Below are 26,064 nucleotides of genomic sequence, written 5' to 3' on the forward strand. Positions count from 1 at the left end.
TCCGCGGCATGTGGGATCTTCCCGGACCAGGGCATGAACCCGTGTCCGCTGCATCGGCAGGCGGACTCTCAACCACTGCACCACCAGGGAAGCCCTGCAATGCTTTTAATTAAAATTATTAACATGCTTTCAAGTTTAATAGCATGTAGATCCAAAAAAGTTTCACTGCACTGACTTGTGTACACATAAGTGTTCCTATTGATCTGTGAACTTCTTAAGGGTAAGCAGACTATGTCTTTCATATAGATTCCTTTATCTGTATGATTGGTCGTAGATGGATTTACAAAGAATATGATGAAGCTTAAGTCATGGGACCCCTCACTTACATGGGGCTATTTCAACGTCCTGAAACCTCACCAGTATAATCATGTGGTCATAAGTTTTTGCAGAATTTATAAAAGCAAGATATTTTATTTAGACTGCTGCATAGTTTCATAGCTTATTTATATTAGTAATTTTATCTTTTTATCTTTAAAGATGGTTCTCCAAATTTTAAAGATTTGGCCACACAAAACCTAGATTCTTCCTTATAAGGAGTAATTATTTACTTTCTGTTAAATGAATAAAAGTAAGAAATGAAGATGGGGAAAGGGAATGAATATATTATTAATCAATACATTTTAATGTCTAAAAATTAGCATTTCTGGCAAAATTTTTCCATAAGCCACCAACAGGCAATGCTAACGTATAACTCTTGTACAGTGCCTATGCATTTACAAAGCCCTTATACAAATATATCTTTTATTAAATCTTTCTACCAGCCCTTCAAGTAAATTTAATCTTCAATTTAAATAATTGACATTGAAATGTTCACAACTGTGCTATTTGTAAAAAACATATTACTATGCTCAATTATTAAAAAGTTAAAAACTAAAACATATCAATTGAGTGACATGCTCATGTTTCTTACCATGTCAATACTGGGAGGCAGCTGAAGCCCTGATGCAGAATCTTCTCTTTTCATTACAACATGGGGTTTACAAATGTACATAAATAAACTAAAACATTCTACAAATAAGAAATATAAAATACGGGCTTCCCTGGTGGCGCAGTGGTTGAGAGTCTGCCTGCCGATGCAGGGGACACGGGTTCGTGCCCCGGTCTGGGAAGATCCCACATGCCGTGGAGCGGCTGGGCCCGTGAGCCATGGCCGCTGAGCCTGCACGTCCGGAGCCTGTGCTCCGCAACGGGAGAGGCCACGACAGTGAGAGGCCCGCGTACTGCAAAAAAAAAAAAAAAAGAAAAGAAATATAAAATAAAATAGAATTGATAATATTGTTGACCCCAAATGATGAACATTTTCCCTTCGTTTTCTTCCCTTTTCCTTCTCTTCTTTCTCTTTTCTTCTCTTCTCTTCTCTCTCATCTTTTTATGCAGGTGTTTAATATTCTCCAACTGCCATAAAGTTAAAACTTTTTTTGAAAATTAAACCTAACCTCTACTGAACACAAGATGAAAATGTGGTTGCTGGTCAATCACCTTGTGATTGTATCTTTTACAACCTGTCTATCAGGTAAGAAATATCCTTTGTATAATCTCCAAAAATTATGTCAGTGTAAACAATATGCTGTTCACTTCATTGAATCTGGTGTATAAAGTTAGAATTAATATTTTCTTTTGACACCTGGGTCAGACAAGTAAATTCATATATATTAAGGTTGGCCCTTGTTTTCTTTTCTTTTCTTTTTTTTTAGTTTCAATTAAAATTCACAAGATTTAGTTAATCAGTCTTATATAGTGATGTGCTGGTAAATGTTTAAAATCTGGATCTCTGGGAGGAAAAGAAAAATCCCTGCTGTGTAGCATTTGCCAATTCCTATAGAGTAAGTCATCCTACTATTCTCAATTTCAACTTGAAATCATTTAATGTGGTGGCAGAAAAGATATGTAACAGCTCACCATTATACAGTATGTTCACTATATAATTATAATAGACTTAACCTCATTAGCATACATAAAAGTAAAATACAGTAAAATAATTAGAAAATAATGGATTTTAAGCTTTTGTTACCTTTGTTCTTTTTTATTTATAAGTTAATATAATTTAATTTTTATTATTGGCTGGTCAATCTTATGAAAAACAATTCAGAAATAATCTACAATGTATTCAGGGACTTAATAACAAAGCAGTTTTAAGAATGCTGTAGTTTTAGGACAAACAAATACTATATTTCTATCTTTCAAAGGCAAGTGTGAAATATTCAGAAATATTTTCTACAAGGAGAGGTACGCTGTATTTTTATCTGAAGCAGCGTGTTTTCAACAATCAGTTTTTTCTGATACCTTTGTCTCAATTACCTTAGGTCAGTGCTTGTTGAGTTGTTATTAAGTTCAAGACTTAGTTGGATATCATTTTATCATTTATCAGTTCCCCCCTTGATTGCTTTAATGATGAACTTAATAGGCATCTTATTGTATTTCTTATATATTATTAAGGGAATAAAAAAGTTAATTTAGGGAGTAATTTTTATTATGATGACTTCAAAATCAAGAAAAATATAATAATTTTATCAGTACTTAAAAATTTTAATGACATTGATATAACCACGTAATTATACACACACACATATATAACTATATGCTTATATATTATATAAATATAAGAAAGAAAAATTTTGTGGTAAGGTTATTATTGCTGTATTATCTTTATGAATAAAATAAAACAAAAATAATCTTATTAGTACTGAAAATCCATACTAATTCTGTTGACCATAAATTTTAGTGCTACAACTATAAAATTGCAAAGACAAGAAATAAATATTTGCAAAGATATGGTGATACTTCAGGCTTAATAGTGAAAGGCCAGTAATCTTATTTCATTAACTAATATCTTAGTTATCTGAGTAATGTTTGAGACCACAACCTGAAGAGTTGCTTTGGGGATTAATTTTTTTTCTTTTTCTTTTTTTCTTTTTAGAGTTTACATGGCACAGAAGGTATGGTCATGGAGGTAAGTTGATGAAAGGGTTAATTTTTAAATAGCTTTCCTCAAATAAATCATATTTCATCCTGCTTTAAGCTATTAATTCTCCAAACTTCAAGCAAGTGATTAATGTTAGAGCACTTGGAAATTTTGTAAGATGATTTATCTAGGGTCTTCAGGCAACTTGTTTGATTGCCAGAATGAATGAATGGATACACCACGAACAAATATCCAACTAGAAGATTGTAGCAGATGGAATATATTCAACGCAACCTGTATTTTTTCCTGCATGCTTTGTAACAATCCTATGCTACTAAACTTTGAAGCAATATCTTCAATATTGTAAAAATCTAGCTTATTTTGAAAGCCTCCTGCTTTGCTGCACACATCACTTTAACTAAAGTTAACGAACTTGGAACCTTAAGATTCAGTTTAATTAGAAATCCAAAGACCTTGCAAAATTTATTGTTTATTTTTTATTGAATATAATTAGCAATCCTGCTAGTTTAGATTCTATTTCAACCACTGAACAATTCTTGCCAGAAATATAGGCAATATAGTAGACTGCAAAAAACAGAATCTAGAGTAAGGCCAGCCTGGATTTACATAGTCAACCTGGTATTCACTAGTTATGTGATCTTGTGCAAATTATTCAACTTCTATGAGACTCAAGTTTCCAACATGTAACAATCACAGGATTCTTGTGAGAACTAAAAAAATAATGTGACAGGGCTTCCCTGGTGGTGCAGTGGTTGGGAGTCCACCTGCCGATGCAGGGAACACGGGTTCGTGCCCCGGTCCGGGAAGATCCCACATGCCGTGGAGTGGCTAGGCCTGTGAGCCACGGCTGCTGAGCCTGTGCGTCCGGAGCCTGTGCTCCACAACGGGAGAGGCCACAACAGTGAGAGGCCCGTGTACCGCAAAAAAATTAAAAATAAAAATTAATAATGTGACAATAGCTTCCAGCACAGTGACATACATAGTAAGTGCTCAGTAAACATAGTAAAACTGGTAACTGATAAAAGCCACAGCATAGTGGTAGGAGAATGAATAATTAGGAAGAATCACTGAGCAACCAATGCAACAACTTCCATGCCAAAGCGAGATATTCATGCCAGAGTGGGTCTGAATTTCCATCTGTAGGGGATTAAGAAAAAGGACAGTCCTAGCATGAAGCACATCAAAGCTATTTCTGTTTCCTCCTTGTGAGTTAGGAATAACTACATTTAGGCTATATAAAGATCAGTGAGATATGTTTCTTGACTTCAAGAACCTTACATATAATAGGGAATAATAAAAAGAAGATTAACAGATTTATAAGAGAAATAAGCATTTTAAAACAATTACTTTGAGGAATAAATGAGTATTTAATGATGGAGCTAGTAGGTAAGGGAAACTCAAAGTATTTCAATTATTAGAAATGGAGCTAATTCTTAGAGGCAGTGGCACAAATAAAGTGCAGATGTGGGCAAATATGGGCTGTGTTCGATCACTAATTCAAAGAACTCTTGTTCTGCAGGATGTTAGTAGGACTTCATTGTCAAATAAATTTGAGAAAGGCTAGTTCATTAAAGTTCAACAGTTTATTATTAAGTGTAATATATGTATTAGTTTCCTCGGACAGCTATAGCTATAATAAAGTGCCACCAACTGGGTGGCTTAGAACAACAGAAATTTATTGTCTCATCGTTCTAAAAGTCCCAAACCAAGGAGATATCAGGGTCATGCTTCTGCTAAAACCTGTAGGGGAAAGCTCCTTCCTCGCCTCTTTCAGCTTCTGGTATCCCCATCATTCCTTGGCTTGTGGCAGCATACATAGGTAGACATAAGGTAGGTGTGGACAGATGTCCAGATAGTTATGCAAAACACAGTGTCTAGAGCTTCAGGGTTGGACCATAGGTCAAGGAAATGGTTGCCATCAAGAAATGTGATAGGCTCTACTTAGGCAGGTAATGCCATGCTAAGGAAAATTTAGTCAACTTAACCATTCTGCTAACCAGATCCTAATTTTCCTTCTAATTATTGGATTTCTGCACATTCTCAAGGCCAACTCCTTATACTTTAGTTATGATAAATTACTGCAATGTTACCTATTACCCATGAGACTAAAGAATTAGGGCACCAGAGTATTCAAAGCCTAAGCCCTAAATGTCCTTGTTCTCTTATCAGTGGGGAACGATTGACAATGAAGACAAGAAGCATGCTTTGAGACAATTTAAATATTGTTTCATTTGGAGAGTTTATTGTATTTCAAGAGAGCCTACAACACTCCCTATCCCATAACCACTGTAGCATTGTAAATATTGTAAAAATTCTAATATTAGACTGCGTTAAAATTTTGTTTTCATTGCTTTTTTCTAATAGATTTTTTCCTGAGAATCTTATTACAGCATACTTATATAAAATTATGTTTGAAAACTAACAGATTGAGATGACATATTACAGAGTGAGAAATAGGATTTGATTCATAATGAATATAAAATGAATAAAAAATAACTCTCAAAAAAAAATAACTCTCAAGCACAGATAGTAATTATACTTTCAATTTCCAGAGATAAAATAGGATAGCAAGGTTACAGTGGACCATCTCTACATAGTGAGAGGTGAAGTAATACCATTTAAGATCATACAACTAAGTGATTACATTAACCATGAAACTGATAATGCTACTGAAAAAAGCAGCAGTTTTTGCCTGTTGCTCACATCTGTGAACTTGACAGCAAATATTCATACATGATTTCTATTTTTCTATTAATCTTCTTGATCAGATTTAAGAAATGAACTTACTTCTGCAATATATTACCACTATATGGTAGAAAATACACAAATTTGCATTGAGTAGATCAAAAAAAGAGTGAAGTGCTGTCTTCAATTAGCTTGAGAAGTCATCTATATAATTGTGTGCTCCTTTTTAGAAGAATATATCCAGTACAAAAAAGAGCATGTGTTTTAAAAATAATCTTATTTTTTAACATATTATCCATGTGTTTCTTGTACCCTTTAACCCCATAATACTTCCAAAGCATGATCATTTGTCATCTAATTATTTCCATGGCCCTAGAAGAAAAGCAATGAATGGCTTAATTCTTGTTAATGGAGATTATAATGCTTATATTAATGGATCCTTTGCTGAACCTTGTGTTGTATTCCCCCTGAAAGTTCTTTTTCCTTGATCTGGGCTCTCTAGCTGAGCTAACAGAGCAATGAGCTCAGATAGTATTCAAGGGGGTTATGAAGTTCACATTCAGAAGTTCACACTGAGCATGCCACAACAATTCAAAACCTTGTGTTGAATAATTTATCTTCCCAGAGCCCAAATATGTTCTCAAAATAAAATGTATAGAGTAATTTGTAAACCACCTAATGGAATATTATGCATTATTTTAATCAGGCTCGAAAACTTTACAAAAGCTAGAAATGCACATTTATAAAATATACTGAGTAGAAACAATAATGTGATGTGGTGTGTCATATTCTGCTTTTTGCTCTAGAAAGTGGGCAAAGGGAAATATCTTAAATGTAATATTTTCTCAAGTGAAAAATAAATTAAATATTTTATCAGAAATTAGCTTCATATTTTTATCCCTTAAATGTTTTTTTGTCTCCCCCTATAAAGGGCAGATGGAAGTGGAGTACTAGAAAATATCTGCATATAATTTTGGAAAAGCACTTGTCATTGAGAAAAAATAGCATGAGACACTGATAATATCCAGTTTGGCCTATAAACTTCAACCCAGCTCATCCCAAAAGTGTTTTATTTTTACATCTATCCTTTGAGGGATTGCCTATCAATAGATATAGTCCCATCATTATTAACATGTGGCATTCCATTATTTTCAATGGAAATATTCATTGCTGGTATCTTTTCCAGAAAAACAAAAAAACTAAGCATTATGATCATGATGAAGAAACTATAAACAATATTTTCAGTTTACTAAAAGATGACCAATTTTTATCTCAAAGGCATATACCTTAAAATCATAGAGTCAGAAAGTATGTTGGTAGATGCCAGGGGCCAGGAGGTGGGGGGGTGGAGAGGGCGAATGGGGAGTTGTTAGTGTTTAACAGGGACAAAGTTTCAGCTTAGGAAGGTGAAAAATTCAGGAGACAGATGATTGTGAGAGTTGCATGACAGTGTGAATGTACTTAGTGCCACTGAACTGTACAGTTAAATATAGTTAAAATAGTATGTTTTATACTATGTGACTTACCACAATAAAAACATATTAAGAAATAAAATAAAGTAAAAATGAAAAAGATACACTATCAAAAAAATATGCATTTTATGAAAATATGCAAATCTAATCTCTACCTCCATATTGATGTATGTTTATGTGCAACTGTCTTTGTTGTATTTCAAAGCACTGTACAGTACTTTAAATAATCAAGGCAACTTGGAATGAACAAAACTCACTTTATTTCAAAGTGATAAAATAGTTATTTCAAGAAGGCTAATAAAATTATAAATTAAATTGAGAATTCAGGATTATTACAAACCCTATACTGGCACTACCAGACGGCACTCTAGAAGCAGGTGCTAGCAGGCCAGGATTAACTATTTCTACATTGGAAATACAATACTGTTGAAGAATCTTTAGGTAATGAAACCCTGCACCTATTGAGATGAGTTCAAATTTTGTGAAATAGTGTGTAATCACCGTTATTAAACGAAGCAGATACTTAATTAAGTTGACAGTCTTTTCAATTTGCTGCTTAATGCAAAATTCTCTGATGTAAGTTGGAGTCGACCTAAAGAAAAATCCCTAACCTTAAAGACCTGAAATTCTATTAAAAGTGTCTTTCATAGGGGACTTCCCTGGTGGCACAGTGGTTAAGAATCCACCTGCCAATGCAAGGGACAGAGGTTCGAGCCCTGGTCCTGGAGGATCCCACATGCCACAGGGCAACTAACATGTGCCACAACTACTGAGCCTGCGCTCTAGAGCCTGCTAGCCACAACTGCTGAGCCCACGGGCCACAACTACTGAAGCCTGTGCACGTAGAGCCCGTGCTCCGCAACAAGAGAAGCCACCGCAATGAGAAGCCTGCGCACCGCAACAAAGAATAGCCCCCACTCACTGCAGCTAGAGAAAGCCCACATGCAGCAACGAAGAGCCAAGGCAGCCAAAAATGAATGAATTAATTAATTTAAAAAATAAATTTTTTAAAACAGTGTCTTTCACAGAGCATAACTTTTAAATTTTAATAAAGTCCAACTTATCAAATTTTTTTCTTTCATGGATCATGCTTTTGGCATTATATCTCAAAACTTCACCATATGCAAAGTCAGAATCAAGTCATTGACTGAATTAAGGACAACCAACACCTCTAGTTCACCAAACTGTAGACTCACAGATGACCATCTAAAATTCTTATGCTGCCACTGATGTAACAAATGGAAACTCAAGATCTAATCCAGTGCAGATCAGGGGGTTTCTGCTTAAATTATATGCATAATTGCACCAAACATCCATTCCTCTTTAAATTTGATGATCTTTTCTATTGGTAATGATAGTAATACCATAATCATCAGGCTTGTATATAAATACAATGTACTTAGAAGATATTCATGAGCTTTAAACTCCCCTAAACACTTTATTTTTAGTATTCTAAATATTTAGTTTATTTAGGTATTTTTTTTAATTGTTCAAAAAATTTCATACTAAACTCATAATTCATCAGGGGGTAAAGTGAGAATAGAAGTCATCTTACCTTCCAGAAGAGAATCAAAATATATTAATAAAATTGAACTCCTCTGCTTGTCTTTGTAAGCTTTTTTGTTTTTTTGGGGGGGGTGGGGAGTTGGGAAGAAACAACAGACTCTCCAGGGCAGCAGTGTTACTAAATTGCTCCAGTCAGAAAAGCTGTGCAACTGGAGAGATTCAAGGATGAGCTTATGAGATTGTCCAAGTGGGGAGAAAAAATAACATATGATTTTTACCATAGATAAGCACAAGGTCATTTCTTTCAGAGATTAGAAAATCTAGACCCTACATCCAAACGAAGGTCTAGTTATCAGGGATTTGGGTTTCATTCCTCATTTTTCCCCAGTGTGCTATTATATCCTGAAAGGCCAGAAAACATTGGCCATCATCAGGAAAATTATAGAAGCAAAGCAGAAAACATTATATGCATTTCTAGTTTTTATAACCTCAGGGATATGGAACTAGACACAGCTCAGAGCAGGACTTCAAGAGAATTAGCAGAGGACTTCTGTGAACACCTTGCACTCATTGTCTTACTTATGGCTGCAGTAGGCCTGTGAAGTCCTTAGGGCATGTGCCCCTATTCCTTTCTTTTTTTTAAACTGTAGATACCATGTAAAACAAACTTATATAAAACAACGGCTAGAACACTGCACAGCTGGAGCTAAATCCCAGTTTCTCTGGTTCCTCCAATTCTGATCCAGCAATTTATCTGCGGTCTGAAATAGAATGGTGGTTTTGGAATGTAACTAAGGTCTATAAATTCTTGAATGGCAATTTCAACAAATTCCAACTAAAAATGAGGCTTCTCCCTTTTAAATATTTCAGGTCAGTTTAGAAAAATTAATGCTTCATACTGGGAGAAACTAACTGAAGGTTTTTGTTAGTCATCTATGTACACAGAAATATGTATTGACATAATGCTTATGGCACCATAGCTACAAGAATGAATAAAATTTGGCCCCTGAAGTTTTTGGAATTAGTCTAAGAGCTGATATACATAAGATATTTAAATTAAATTTTGAAAGCATTGGCAAATTCATGAGAATCAGTAGTTATTGATTACTGACTACATGGGTTGTCTCAATGTAATTCTCACAATAGTCCAATGAGATAGATTTTATTATTATCCACATTTTATAAAGCATGATATTGAGTCTTGGAGACATTAAATAATTCTTCCAAAAGCACTGCTGAACAGTACTAAAGCAAGATTTAAAAGACGTAATTAAACTTCTTGTTAAGAGAAACTGGGAGAAAGCTTTTATCCTTAAGTTTAATGTTAGAACAACCAAAATTTCAGTGTAGCATTTGCCTTACACTCTCTCTTAAAAAGTAAATTGGAGGAGTAAACCATAGCTTTTGATCAAGTAGAGACATTACAATGATCCCATGTAAGACTATTCCTCATTTCTAGTCATATACATCAGTATTAATTCATTTGGGGTATATGGCTCTTAGCTGTGCTCTGTAAATGGTGCCACACTGATGACATGGGAGTGAATCTCTTCTCCTCATCCTGCTATGATGTGTCACACCTGCCCTTCAGAGAGGATACACAGTCAGGAACAACTGCTTCTCAACACTATTTTTGTGGTAGATTTTTTTTGTGTGTGTGGTAGATTTTGTGGTATTTTTGTGGTAGATTTTAAATGAGTTGGCCAGATCCCATATCATGTAATTAGTTTACTGATTGTTCTAGATGTTGCTAAGTACTAGTGCTGGTCACATGTTTAAAGACAAAAACAAAAATTAAACAAGAACTGACCCCCAAAAAGGACTCATTTCCCCAGAGCATCTAGAAATTCATTCGTTATGTTGTTCAAAAGTTGTTAAGTACCTAGTATGTTCCAGACCTGTCCCCAGGCATCTACAATCTAGTGAAACAGAAAGTTGTATCAAGAATCACAGCAGGTGTGTTAAGTGTCATAAGCCTGATAGGGAGTTATGAGAACATAAATGAGGACCAGCTAAAGCTAGGAGGGGTTGGAGTGGTGGCTTCGTGAAGGAACTAACGCTATGACTAAATCATAAAGGAGTGTACAAAGTTTTTTTTTTTTTTTTAGATTTAAACTTTTTTTTTCTTTTTTTCTAATTTATTTATTTATTTTTGGCTACATTGGGTCTTTGTTGCCGTGCATGGGCTTTCTCTAGTTGTGGTGAGCAGGGGCTACTCTTTGTTGTGGCGCTCGGGCTTCTCATTGTGGTGGCTTCTCTTGTTGCAGAGCACCGGCTCTAGGCGTATGGGCTTCAGTAGTTGTGGCACGTGGGCTCAGTAGTTGTGGCTCACGGACCTAGTTGCTCCACAGCATGTGGGATCTTCCCAGACCAGGGCTCGAACCCATGTCCCCTGCATTGGCAGGGAGATTCTCAACCACTGCGCCACCAGGGATTCCAGGAGTGTACAAATTTTGATAAGAGGAGAAAAGTCAGATGGTGATTCCAGAAAGAGGAAAAGTAAGTGCAAAGTGTCAGAGGCATAGAAAGCATGACTTGCATGAGGAGCCATAAATAGTGAAGCATGGCACCGCAGAGTGCTTTTGAAGAAACGCTGAGAGATGGGCAGAAAAGAATTTTGAATAAAGAACCTGAACATTTTCCTCAGGATTATAGTGGCAAATATCTTTGGTTTGAATGAAAATGGAGATTCCATGTTTCTGACCTTTTTTTCAAAAAACTTTTTAATGTACCCAAATTATCTTTGATTTGTAAAATAGAACAATGTAAAATAATTGTATTTTTCTTATAGTTTCTGAGGAAGACAAAGGATTTGGACCAATTTTTGAAGAACAACCAATCAATACCATTTATCCAGAGGAGTCACCGGAAGGAAAAGTTTCACTAAACTGTAGGGCACGAGCCAGCCCTTTCCCAGTTTACAAGTAATGTACCTCATTGCTCTTTTCAGAAAGAAGTGTTGAACTAAAGATTACAGATCAGCATCTATGACCCTGTATCTATAGAGAAAGCTATGGCATAAAGCTTTCTATGAAGTCCAGGAACATTAACAAAAATATTGTCATACAGGTTATTTTTTTTAAAGTTGTTAATACCCAAATAGATAGTTTTCGCAAATATATGCAAATAATTCACTTCCTATTTCCTGCACAGATAATGTCAGTGTCATTTGACATTATCCACTTAAAAACTGGCTAATGAAGATCATGCTATTAAGTAAGAAAATGGTTATATGAATAATATGCACAATTTAAATATATGCATTTGAGGATAAACTGGTTTTGTATGTATTGGCCTGGATAACTCATACCTACAGATGATGGATAGTATTTCTATATTAACTACATTTAAAGAGCTTCTTACATAGATAACTCTAGAAAGCACTATTTTTTCAGTAGTCTCAAATCTATATTCCAGACAACAAAGCAAATTCCTTAAATGTCTCTACTTATCGGACAATCTATATAACATACCTCTTTATGTTTTTCTGGGGTACATATTTATGCTATCATATAAAAGGTAACATTTGGTTCTCTTGCTTCAGAGTGTTCAGAAAAGTATACTAACAGTTTCTAGCCTGATGTAAAGAATAAGATTTAAAACTTAAGCAAATGCCAATGGATTTTGGTTCCAGGAAAACAAAGCAAGTGATTGATGGGGAAATTGGGGCTCTAGTGTGTTAATGTCACCTGAGTTAATTGAAGGTTGTCATTCAACAAAGTTGATTTTAGTACTAGATTTTTCTTCTCATGGATAGAAAAATAACTTTCTATTTTTATTAAAAAGTTGTTATCATGGAGAATACCCCTTCCCCCCATTTAATTATACTTGAACTCATTTTCTCTTGCCTCTGGCTATAATTACAAACATTTTCTTAAAATAAATATAAATTTATATATAAAACCACTATCTCTTTAAAATTATTTTTATAATTTTATAAAAGTAGAAGTAGATATTTTATAAATAACACATTTGTTCTGAAAATATTTGATGGGCTAGATTTATTTCTACCCTTAAGTCATATATAATGGGAGTTTATGTACATAACCGTGGACATGGCATAGTATAACTAATGGGGGCTCTAGAGGAGATTTAATCCAGGTACAAAATTTTATAGGAGAGGAAGCTGAGTCCTGAATAAGTAAGTTGACTTGCTCTGCTCCAGAGCTAGTAAATCACAGATCCAGGACTGAAATACAGGTTTTATGACTTTCAAAGAAACATATAATTTTTTTCAGTATTTATCTATCTAGACGGGTCAATAGCATTTCAAAAACTATTTCAGTGACGGTTATTCTGTGACAGTTATTCTGTGACAGTCTGTCCTTGACATTCATACACCTAACCTAAGCAAATCAGCCTCCAGGCTCCAATGGAAGAGAAAAGAACAGCAGAGGCTGTTCTCAGATAGTGTTCTACGAACGTGTACTTCTCTTTGCTGCCGCCACTACCACCATCCAGCAGACAGTAAGAAGCAAAGTTTTACATCAATAAAATTGTGTACATGTTGATTAGCACCTCTCTCTAGCTCCCTCCTGCTAGTCCCACTTAGTCTTCTCATTAAAATATAAAAAAGAACAATGAAAAGCAAAACTTTGCTTGGCAAATACATCACCAACTCCCTCCCAAAGGTTGCATCCGCACGTAAGTCCCCAGGGCAAGTACGGCCTGATTATCTACACGTTAATGTAGAGAGCTGAAGGGGAGAAGTAGACGTTTAATTGTTAGGAAGGTGATCTGCATTTGACATCAAAATAAAAAGTATTCAGCTCATGATGCAGCTTGTCTGACAGAAGAACACTTGCAGTTATGAACATTTACTTAATATTCAGGGCAAGGCATACTTACCTTGGTAATCATGCAATTTGTCATTCACATAGTACTTTTATATTTATGGCATGTTCTGTGATAATTTGTTATTCGTGGCAACATCATGAACGTTACAACAGGGAACTTTACCTTTCACTCATCAGCCTTGAGATTTTCATTATCTTGCCTTGTCTCCCACAATAACAAGAACTCCAATAAAAATTGTGTTTAAAGCTGTGTAAAAGGAATTACAGCAAAGGTGAATCTTCCTGAAAATAAAATAGACCTGTGAACTTACCTTAACACAGCAAAACTTAATCATTATATGACATCAAGGGCAGAATCAGTCCCACTGGGAAGAAGTTAAAGCAATAAATAAAAATTTAAAGTAAATATAATGAGGGGGCGTAAAACATAACAATTGGAACTGCCTAACAAAGAAATCCATTGCCTTGGCAAGTACTAAGTGACTTGACATTGGATGGTTCAGTCAGGGACAATATTGCCATCAGCTGGGGTGAGGAGGATGATTTATTCATTGGGTTGGTATTTGGTAGGTTTTCAGAAGCAAAGCACAGTTTTCTGTTGTTCGCTTTTGAATTACTTCCTACACAGTAAAAATTAAAACTAAAAATGTTCCAGTAATTTGATTTATTAAAAAATATTATAAAATCATTAGACCTCTTTGGCAAGATTCTGACCCTAATCAGAATTGTGCAACCAGGCAATGAATGATGGGATCACAGCCTGCTGGTTCACCATGGCTCTTGTCTTATAACATTGCAGAAGACATGGAACCTTAACCCTGATAGAACATTATTATAAAATTATGCAGGTGGTCAACTTAATTGACAACTATTTTATATATGCAATCTTCTCATCATCTCACCAAGAAACTTAGATTCCTGTTTCTAGTTGGTTTCTTCATAACATCATCTCCATGTAAATATACCTTCAATAGTGTATTTGTGGCTTGGAAACGAAGACCCAGTTGACTTTAATCATGTTCAAATAGTGTGATCGACCTCTAGTGGTCAGAATATGACATTTACTGAGAAGAATCCTGATTTCAATTAGTATATTTTTTTCAAAAATGACTCATATTTAGAATCAGATATTTATATTTTATATTTTATTTCTGCTATAGGAATGTTTTTAGTATTTTATACAATATATCTATATGCGTTAATCTAAACTAGTGCATAAAAGGTTATCATTTATAATCCATGTATATCTGCTAAGAAACCAGTTTATGCAGCAAAATTCAATGAAATATTTGTCCTTTGGGATGCCTCATGAAAAAAAAGGAAATTATTCATACACTTGAACATTTACCTTTCTGTGCCTGAGCTGAATTATAAATCATGAGCCCAGAGGCACAGAATTATAGGATGTGAAGAAATACCACTCTGAGTCAACTACTTAATCATCTGATTTCACATGGAGCTATACTCATATTATTTTAGAACAATGTTAGCCCAGTACACTGTTTGCAGTCCTCTTGGCCTTTGATATAACATTTATTTCTTCTTTTCATAGATGGAGAATGAATAATGGGGATATTGATCTGACAAGTGATCGGTACAGTATGGTAGGAGGAAACCTTGTTATCAACAATCCTGACAAACAGAAAGATGCTGGAGTATATTACTGTTTAGCATCAAATAACTACGGAATGGTCAGAAGCACTGAAGCAACCTTGAGCTTTGGATGTAAGTAATTGTAACTTTAAAAAGGGCAAATGCATTTAGGTGAAGTAAAACTTAGACGTTATCATAAGAGTTTAACAAAAGGAGAAATCAAGAAAAAAAGAAAGTGAAGGACTCCATAGATGAGGTGTGTCTTACCAGATTAGTGGGCCTTAACTGTGTGGAGAAGAAAAAATTTCAGGAGAGCAAAATGTCACGAGGGGTGTTATGAATGTACTTGAAGTAGTGAAAGATAACACTGGAAAATAAACTAAGGCCATGTTCAAAAAGATCATGAATAAGTTTCTAAAGATTACTATCAATGGAAATGCTAAGCTATGCATTCTCAGTGGGGGTGATATCACCCCCAAGGTAGTGAAAATTGGTTTTTGTGGTATCATCTTAGATATTACAACATAATGGTCTATGGCTCTCCAACGCTCAGCCCCACCAAACAAAAGTTTTATTCCTTAGTATTTAATTTTTCTTGTTAAGAATAAATTAAATAAAATTTCTCATTTTGGGGGCAATAATAATGAAAAATATTTTGAGAAACATTGTGCTAAACTAAAAGTTAGAGGTTATTCTGAAAGAAAAATGTGTGTTGGGAGAGGAGCTGGACTAGGTGTTCTCCGTGCGTGATTTTATGTCAGCGTTTAAATATTCTGCAAAATGAATTATAGGATGAAAGTGACATTTTAAAAGGACCCAAGTGGTAGTGATTACCAGGAGGGAGTGAGACAGGGTCAGGAAGTGCAGTCCGATTAAATTGGTGTGGTAACAGTGGGAATGTAAATAATAAACTCAGTCCTTGAAGAAATACACAACAGATTGCATTGCATTGAAAGAAAAAGACCTTCAATATTTTCTTAAGGAAAGTCTAGTCAAAAGGCAGAAACATTCTGCTCTCTTTAAAATGGGATGGGTGCAAGTAAGACCAATTTCAAGGATGGGAGGAAGCATTTAAATTGTCGCTTCACATGCAGAGGTGACATTAAGTTATCCACAGTGAGATAGATGTCAGCTAAGTTTTGAGGACAGGGGTGGCATTCCAGTGAGGCATCAGGACAAGAAAAGTAGATTTGAAGCGTTCTTTGCAAAAAGGTAGTTATTGGAATGATAAATTTTCAGGGACATAAGTATACTGAGAGAAGTAAAAACTAGATTTTAAAATTCGAGTACTGATCACATGTAAGGAATAAGAGATGAGGCAAGACTGAAACAGAATGAGAACCAGTAAAACAAATGAAGAATCAAATAGTAGCCTATCAAAAAACCAAGCAAAATGTGAGTTCCAAATACACAGGAGAGAGTAGAGGAAATAAAACAGGAAAACCCAGAATTTGGAAAAGAGCAAGAGATTGTTGACCTTAACATTCCTCATCTAGCATCCTGCCCTTCATCTTTATTCCTTCTCCCCATTGGAGTCCTCCCTAAAACTTTCTCTGGTAGAGCCCTGGGTTCGTCTGAACACACTATTTCCAGATACTCTTATGGAGATTCTTCCTAAATCTGAAACAAAGTTTAGGAAATGCTCAATCTTCGGGGTTGTCCAAATAGTTATCAGGTGCTACCAATGTCCATACTCTTCTGTAGTGTGTGCACATCCCAGTGTGTGTAAAAGGGAATTAATTGACTTTGATAGGTTTCACCAAACCAACAGAGAACTATTGTATGTAAAAGTGAGTTAGTAGCTGAAAAATAAACTTTAATGAGTATCAATCTTTCTATTGCCTAGAGAGTGAATGTTTTCCTTTTTGTTTTCATGATTAGATCTTGATCCTTTCCCACCTGAGGAACGTCCCGAGGTCAGAGTGAAAGAAGGGAAAGGAATGGTGTTGCTCTGTGACCCTCCATACCATTTCCCAGGTAAACTTAGCTCTTCTGTGATTATAAGCACCTAGGAAATGAAATGGGGAAGTTTCTGTTTTCTTTTTTTTGTTTTATTTTCTTAATAATAATGGAACATTTATAATTAAATAAGACTCAATATTTGTGTAACCTTATAATGCATGACTTACTAGTGATTATAGATGTTTGCTTTTTTAATTCCTTAATAACTGAGCCTTAATTCCAAAAATCTATGGTCATTTCAGTTTATAAACAATATATATGTTGGATTATGTCCCTATTAAGGTTCCTGGTACACAGGAGAAAACACTGTAGATTTTCTACAAATGACCTCTGAAATAGAATAGTACCAAGGAAGAATATATAATCAACCATTTTATTAACAATTTAGCATCTACAGTATACTGTGAACTGTAATTAAACACTAGAAAGGAATAAAGGCATAATAAATTATTAATCTCTGTAGAAGTACCAATCCAGAAGAAAGGAGCTAAATCAAATGTCATCTATTAGAAGATTCAACTTTTGAATACATGTTTTCAGTAATTTGATATGGCTAAAAGAAAAGCCACCAAAGTGTTAATTAAAAGATGAACACTGCATACATTTCACTTGTTTTATTTATCAAATATCCTCTTCAAACAATATATTAACACCACTTTTCTCACAGAAAAAAGTGTTTTGGGTTCTTATAGTTTTAATATTATGTCATAAAGACATAAAATATTATGTCTTTAAATATCTCCACAGAGAATGATTCATAACAGGCTAGTATAAATCATTTTCTATGGAATATATTAGTATGGCATATATATACATATATATATATATATATATATATATATATATATATATATATACTATTTCAATTATGTATATATAAATTCAGATTGCTTTTTGATCATTTTCTTTCTAATAGCTATGGGAGAAAGATAATTAATTGATAAACATAGGAGGAATTTATGAATCCAAAATGTTGTAAAAAAAATTTCAAAGAGGGAGTAGTCTTTTTTTGGAAGAACTGACAAAATTATGAAAAAAAAAATCCTATCATGTTCATAGTGTTTCCCACAAACCGAATGATCATAAGTCACCAGTGTCTACATTTGACCATATTCAACACTGGATGGGCTTCATTCAATCACTCATTCACTCAACAAATCTCTTGCGAGCACTTGTTATGTATCAGGCACTGTTTACACCACAGAAATACCTCGGTGAGCAAAATAGAAAAAGCTACTCTCCCTCAGAGACCTTCTACAGGGAGAGAGACAATAGACAAGATAAATAGTTAATAGACATAGCATGTTAGATATTAATAGATAAGTGAAAGGGAGAAAAAATAATCCAGGAAAATGGGGAGAGGAAGCGTTGAAGGGATGGCTAAACTTTTATAAAGGGCATCACTGAGATGGTAACTTTGAAATAAAGCCTGAAGGAAATGAAGAAGCTAAAATGAAGGTATTTGAAGGAAGGACATGCCAGATATATGCCACAGCAAGAACAAAGGTCCAAAATGGGAGTATGGAGGAAGACAAAGTGAGCCAGGTTGCTGAATGAGATACAGGGTAGCAAGGAATGAAATCAAAGGGATACAAGAGACATATTGGGTGGAACCTTATAATCCATAGCAATTACATTGGCTTTTACTTTGAGTGAGAGTTACATTGAAGGGATTTAAGCAGAAGAGTCATATGACATCACTTAAGTTATAGAAAGTTAAATCTGGCTACTGCTGTAAGAAAAGACTCAGGGGAGGGTAAAGGTGAAACCAGGAGATCGGTTCAAAGGTATTGCAATCATCTGGGCAATGAATGGTGGACCAGAGCAGTGGCACTGGAGGTGGAAAGAAATGGTTAAATTCAAGATATATTTTGAAGGAAAAGCCAAGAGGACTGGCTGGTAGACTTTCTGTGAGATATAAGAGAAAAACAGGAGTCAAGGATGACATCAAAGTTTTTGTCATGAGCTCTTGAGAGGATGCAGCTGCAATTGCCTGGAGGAATAGCTATGGACATAAGAGTGAGGTGCCTGATTTAAACTTTCAAAAGGAGCTGTCAGATTGGCATTTCTGTGAATGTGGAACCCAGGGGCAACATCTGAGCTAGGAATATCAGTTTGTGATACATCATTATATAGTTTTAAAAGCCATAGGAATACGTGTGATAACTTAGGGAATTAGTACAAATAGAAAGGGGGAAAATGTCCAGGGAACAGGCTTTGAGATTTTTCTGAGATAAGTCTTGTTTTCAAGTCTCTGTGACATCTTTACTACTGTGCCGAATGAAGAATTTCATGGATCAAAACAATGTTGATAGAAGCTTCAAATCATTAAGCCAAATGACTAATTACCTCTTCATCCTGATAAAGATACATATGTTTATATGGGCAGGGGCAGGGCAGGGAATTAAGTAGGTCTTTTAAATAAGCTGGAGAAACATCATTAATCATAGAATAGAATCTGAGCAGCTCTTCATCTCCTTTTGTCCGCTTGTGTTCTTAGCGGATTATGACCTCTTTGAACATTAGACATGCCATCTTCAAACATAAGAATGTACATATGCTTCAAAACCATAATGTGTGTATGTATGTGTACTATTTTACCATCTCTGTGCCATAAATCTATCTTCCTCCTATACGCAGTTAAGGTTTTGTGTTTGCAGTTTAAAACTTAATGGCGTTGAAGGTGTAAAGAAACCTGCCTTTGGATTCTGAGCCTCAAAGAATGTTATATACGCAACTATTTATAGTTGTCAAACCCTGCTGCTCTACTTGGTGATCTGATAACCTAGGATTTAGTCCTTACTAAGTCAAGTCAACTTAGACATATCTACATCTCAATTTCCTTGTTTAAAATTTGGGAATAATAATTCCTGTGCCACCTACTTCATAGACCTTGTTGTGAGATTTAAATTTAATAATATATTTTTAAATGATAAAATGGATATATAATTAAAATGGATTATTATTAAAGTAAATAAAATACATTTAGTATTTTGAACCTTATTATTAAAGCAAATAAAGTACTTCTTACTCTACTAAGAATTTTTTATTCACGATTATAGCAATGTTGTCTTTCTCATTTATGCACAGGAAAAAGATCTAGAAGGGAAGTCTCATTGTTTACAATCCATTACATTTTTCTATGGATTTGGGTGTTCTACAGTTTCTTGCAAAGGGGAGAACTCTGATTTGAACCAGTTTACTTATTTATCAAGAATACTTATACGTAACTATATCAGTACAGATGTTGATTCAATTTTATAACAACATTTGATATACAACGGATTGCCTAATGCCTAGCACAGAATAAGTGTCCAAAAAATATTTGAGGACTGAGAGAGTGAAAGAGTAAATAAATGTGTTCATTAAATTGGTGGATATGTAGTGATTACAATTTCATTAAAAGATAAATTTTCCTGTTAAGATTTTGTTTTATTAAATAGCAATCAATAATTCATGAATGTGTAAGACTTCCTAAACCCCTAGACCCTCAGAAAATGAAAACATGATGCTTTGTTTCTGGCCAATTTTCAGAACCATCAGAAATTGAGTTATACATCTCACAAAATAGAAATCATATATGTGCATATTAAGTCAGAGAATAAAGATGAAATCCATTGTTCAAAGGGTGGATACTATTGACAAAATATGGAATACCTAGTAATAGACATGGTGTGAATTTTTTTAATGAATAAGAAAGTGGGAATACTCCTAAGAAAAATAACTCATGAAATGGTGAACATGATATTGAATGAATCTCAATAGACTGAAAAGGTAAGCACAAAAATAGACACAAATGCCAGAGCATGGTAGGGAATATATGAGCCCACGGTATAAGTTGGTATAAATTTCTTTCTAAAAGAGTTTAATGTATAGTTTACTGTGAGTATCAAAGAAAAATGAGAAGCTATAGTGATTTTATTGGTATAGGTAAATTCTGTTCTATTGAGGTTAATTAACAAAAAAAAGTATAAATATCTTCTAAAAAGTTTGTGAATTATTCTTCCAGGGAACACTTAAGTACTTTAAATCTATTTCAAGGAGAAATATATATTATTTACCAAGGTTAGATAAGTGATGTATTTCAAAGTAATACAATGAAACTAGTCAAATGCAGTATAATTGGCCAAAACAAATCCCCCTGTAATATGGTCCAGACTCTCTTGAGGCAAAGGAAAAAACATCCCAGACATCTATCAATAAAAGTAATGTTTTTGAAACAGGTGCTGGTACTTATTACTTTTTCTAAAAAAGTAATTTTATAATAATTTATTTTTTAAGCCAGACAGCAGGGCTATGAAGAAAGCAGGTGTTTGCTTCTTCAGAGATGGTTAATTTTACCATCTGCATGGGGCAGGGGAAGACAGATAGATAATCGATTGAGCCCCTGTGAGAACTTGGTCAGGGTTTGGCTCTTGATTGCCTAAATTCAGTCTCGTTCTTAAGCCCGAGCAGCAGGGCAGCTACCACACCAGTCGTGGAACCGTTTTGGTAGCTCTGGGGTGGAAAGGGAAGTTGGAAGATCTGTTCTGCCTCCCTACTGCTCTATATCCCCGGGGAAGTCAACCAGCTAAAGCTCTGTATCCCTGTTTAAAAATGGCAATAGCAATTCCTACCTTTATTTTAATGAGAAATGATAGCTTCCAACATATTGCAATTATTCTTTCATCCAAGTAGATGGCTTATCAATAGGCAAAAATTCGTTAAATAAATTTAGATTAACTATTAATATTACAAGTCCCATAAGGGCAAAGGCCAAATCTGTCTTGTTTAGTACACATAGAAGATAACTCAGTAAACTGGAGAATCCACATTGGGCATTAAATCAGCCAGACCAGTTGCTCTGTAGTCCAACACTTATGTTTCTATCAACATCATGGAAATAACTTCTCTGACCTAGTGTTTCTCCCTTGAAGATTCAAATAGTAAAACATTATCCCATTCCTCTTTTCTAATGAGTGGTAAACAGAAAACTTTCTTAAAATTTACAGAAACTGAATAATATAGTAATTAAAATAGACTGACCAAAGTCATATTTAGTCTAGAATTAAAATACAGTTCTCCATATTCACATAACTATGGAATACTCAGACTATTCTGAATGCATTTTGTGTGCGGTATCTTGAAATCATTGTATAGCTAAGAAAATCCTTCTTCTGTAAGGAAATCTATACTTCCCTGACTCTTTCTGACTTTTTGGAATTTAATTTTGTGCAGAAATCATTACAAAACTATTAATTTTCTTTTTAAGTGAGAATACAAACAATATTTCAAAATTAGACAGGTTTACAGTTGTTAAAATATACTATAAATATTATTTTGGATCAAAGATTACATGGAATTATTTGTTGCCCAATTCCAAGAACCTGATTTCAGCAATTTAAGCAGCCCCCAAAGTTTCTTCTTATTTTGTTTCTCCTGTGGTTTTTAACTGACCTTAAATCAGCATAAGAATAACAATTAAAATAATAGAATCATTCACAGATATAAATGCCTAGAAAGATGTATGCTAACAATGATAACTCTGAGTTGGAGAATTATGGTGGTTTAATTTTCTTTCTCTTTTTAACTTTATCTGTATTTCCTATTATTTTAATAAAAATAAACTTCTATAATTAAAAAGTTAAGATAAAAAACAGAATAATCATCTTCATTCGCTTTTATAATATTGTATATTGTTGGAGAAAATTACATAGCTAATCTAAATGGAATCCCCTGGATTATTATTCTCAAGCATGCTGAATGTATATAGTGTGCAATTCTTATAGTTTTTCCTATTCAGCTCTCTTTCACACTCCCATTAGCAGCTTCGCCAATCACCTTGAGTTCCCTAAAGCAAAAGGGTATTATGTCGATTTTTTCTGTGTGTGTGTGGTACGCGGGCCTCTCACTGCTGTGGCCTCTCCCGTTGCAGAGCACAGGCTCCGGACGCGCAGGCTCAGCGGCCATGGCTCACGGGCCCAGCCACTCCGCGGCATGTGGTATCTTCCCGGGCCGGGGCACGAACCTGTGTCCCCTGCATCGGCAGGCGGACTCTCAACCACTGCGCCATCAGGGAAGCCCCATGTCACGATTATTTCATTTTTAAAAGGTCATGACTTTCCACCATCTTACATCTAAAATCCTTTCTTACTTGAACTAAGAGATCCCCTCTTTTTCTGAGGTGATCTTCCTAGTGGCAGTTGTCTTCACATGGTTATGATGTTTTAAAGGGAATCAGCATATTGTGACTGAGAAATACGCATTGCCCAGAGTTCCCTCTTGCACATTACTGCTGCACATGACTACTGGGGGGTCATTCCTCAAAACTGGAAGGGGATACAGGAATAGAAAACTGCATGAAAAACAGCAATTTAATGAGGAAATTCAACTTTTGGCCTAGCCAGCCAGTATGTTTAGCCAAAGGAATTTCCTACAGTTAAAAGTTACCATATGATCTGCTTCCTAATATTTAAGAAAACAAATAAGATGCCTTCCTCGGGCTTCCCTGGTGGTGCAGTGGTTGAGAGTCCGCCTGCCGACGCAGGGGACACGGGTTCGTGCCCCGGTAAGGGAAGATACCACATGCCGCGGAGCGGCTGGGCCCGTGAGCCATGGCCGCTGAGCCTGCGCGTCTGGAGCCTGTGCTGCGCAACGGGAGAGGCCACAGCGGTGAGAAGCCCGCATACCGCAAAAAAAAAAAAAAAAAGATGCCTTCCTCTGTTTCTGTAGTTTCCACTTTTTAATGTGGCCAGAATAGGCTATGTAAACTCATTCCTAAATCAATCATTTAAAATAGGAGTATAAAAATAAAAAGTTATAGAGCCACAGTATGGTTAGTAATCTTGATTTTATCTTTTAAATGCAGTAGGGAAGATGGAATTTGGAATTATTAGACCTGGATTCAGAATCCTAATTCTTCTTAGCCATGAAATTCTAATCAAGTCATTTAACCTCTCTGAGTTTCGTTTTGCCCATCAATGAAATAAAAAATAAAAATTAGTAATCCATAAATAATTGAGAGAGAGATAGATATAATTGCTTAGCATCACTTTATACTCACTCAAACTACAGTAGCTTTTAGAAAATTTTCAGTTTATCTTGGCCTATTTCCAACTTCTTGGCTCTACAAAAGCTTAGATTAGATTATGTGCTTATTACTAGAAAGCAAAATCTTTGCTTTTGGAGAAGAGATTAATACTTAGTCAACAATATTTTAAAAGCCTACATTAGGTTATGGGCTAGCTTATTATTAGAAAACAAAATCTTTGCTTTTGGAGAAGAGCTTAATACTTAGTCAACAATATTTTCTTCTAGATGATCTTAGCTACCGCTGGCTTCTAAATGAATTTCCTGTATTTATCACAATGGATAAACGAAGATTTGTGTCTCAGACAAATGGCAATCTCTACATTGCTAATGTTGAGGCATCAGACAAAGGGAATTATTCCTGCTTTGTATCCAGTCCCTCTATTACAAAGAGTGTGTTCAGCAAATTTATCCCACTCATTCCACTACCTGAACGTAAGTATCATATTTGTTCCTCTGTTTGTGCAAGTTTGTCTGCTTATGGCATACTTACAATAATGAAAAGAGATATCCAGTGGGGAGAACAGCTGACTGCTCTGTCGGAGCAAACAGAGGATACGTACTTTGTAAGCCTTGCCCTTCCTTAGTTTTTCCCATAGAGAAGATTTACGTCATAAAAGTGTCCCTAAGGTGGTTGAGTTTGGACTGGTTGCCTCTAGCTCAGGGAATGCATAGAGAACCAATCAATTCATTAGCAAAATACCAGTATATCATTTACAATGGGAATCACCAGCAACTGCTTTTTGTTTCATGTCCAATCCTACTTCTTAGTAAATTCATGAAAGAGAATGAATGATTAGATCAAAACAAACTATAGTGATTACAGAATTGGGGGGCGGGGGGAAGAAGGCAATTGGATTATTTTGATATTTTTAAGGAACTATTTACATGAAGCAAATAAGTATATAAATTGCCTTTCTACTGTAAGTAGTGTAGGGTATGACTACCGTGGTGCCATATTTGATGACCACTAACATTCTTGACTGGCCTTTTCTCAGGCTTCAATTGGATGAACTGCATTCCGTTTTTTAATGTAGCACTTCCTGAGAAATCAGATCACAATATGTTTTCTCACTTCACATTATTTTTATCTCAGTCCTGCTGCTACACTCATATTGCTGAGTTCAAGCTTCTGAAGAAATACTGGCACTGTTGTTGGCAGACTTAGGTTTGGTTCCTACCACTAACCTTAAGTTGTATATAACAATGGGGAAAAGTCCATCATACCACAAAGATTCTATTTTTATTATTCTTCTCAAGATAGCAGTCACATGGTTAGAATTCAATAAATATCTTCTGATTTTCTGGCTTTTTTTCCCCTCCCAAATCTTAGGAGATACTCTCACCACTACTTCGCAGAGTGAAAAGGAGCTATCATATAAAAATTTCCCTAATTTTCTTCCCTATGCTTCCCTCGAAATTCAGTGCTTCTTTCTTTCTCGGTGGAAGAAGTGCTTCTCCTGTTGCTCAGGCTGCTTCCTCCAGTTGCCCTGGTTCACAGTCCATTTGATTCATTTAAGGACATCACTACGTCACTCTTTCCTTTCTTTTCTGAATCTTCAAACTCTCCTCCATTCCTTTCCTTCTGCGTATTATTTTGTATTCAATGAATAAGTGAAACCACTTCTTATTTGCTAAATCCACAAGATATTTTCAGGCCTGATACTGTATGAATTTTGACACTTGTTGATCTCTCTGCCTCTCTTGAACTCTCCCTTCTTTTCCTATTTTTTCTGACTACTTCTGCCTCCGTTCATCTCCCACCTGCCTTGCTGACAAATTCTATACAGTATCCTTCATCAGATCTTCCTCCTTCTAATATTTCTTTCTAATCTTTTTCCAAATATTCTCACTCATTTACACCTCTTTCTCTAGTAGCCCTATGTGATGACTCCAAATTTGCATCTCCAAAACTTTTCCCTATATTTAATCCTGAATTCTACCTACATCCTGGGCTTGACACACAGAAAGTTCCCAAGGATGTTAAGTTTGAAATATTCGAAGCACATCTTTTATCTCCTCTCTAAACCTCCTCTTCTGGTGTTCTTCATCTCATTTA

At 35.2% G+C, this 26,064-nt stretch overlaps 1 protein-coding gene across 5 annotated transcripts in view; it reads left to right on the forward strand.

The window, feature by feature from the left end:
- The window catches only part of CNTN1 (contactin 1), a 365,513-nt gene that overhangs the window by 198,779 nt on the left and 140,670 nt on the right, over positions 1-26,064 (forward strand). For all 5 annotated transcript variants that reach the window (XM_029205356.1, XM_029205358.1, XM_029205357.1 and 2 more), the window contains 6 exons: positions 1,378-1,513; positions 2,918-2,950; positions 11,378-11,510; positions 14,935-15,107; positions 16,857-16,952; positions 24,234-24,440. In XM_029205356.1, the coding sequence (XP_029061189.1) occupies positions 1,453-1,513; positions 2,918-2,950; positions 11,378-11,510; positions 14,935-15,107; positions 16,857-16,952; positions 24,234-24,440 (703 nt within the window). In that variant the 5' untranslated portion in view covers positions 1,378-1,452. The remainder of the gene's footprint in view (positions 1-1,377; positions 1,514-2,917; positions 2,951-11,377; positions 11,511-14,934; positions 15,108-16,856; positions 16,953-24,233; positions 24,441-26,064) is intronic.

This window comes from Monodon monoceros, unplaced genomic scaffold, assembly GCF_005190385.1.
Source record: "Monodon monoceros isolate NGI ecotype Baffin Bay Population unplaced genomic scaffold, NGI_Narwhal_1 Super_Scaffold_6, whole genome shotgun sequence".
Classification (NCBI taxonomy): domain Eukaryota; kingdom Metazoa; phylum Chordata; class Mammalia; order Artiodactyla; family Monodontidae; genus Monodon; species Monodon monoceros.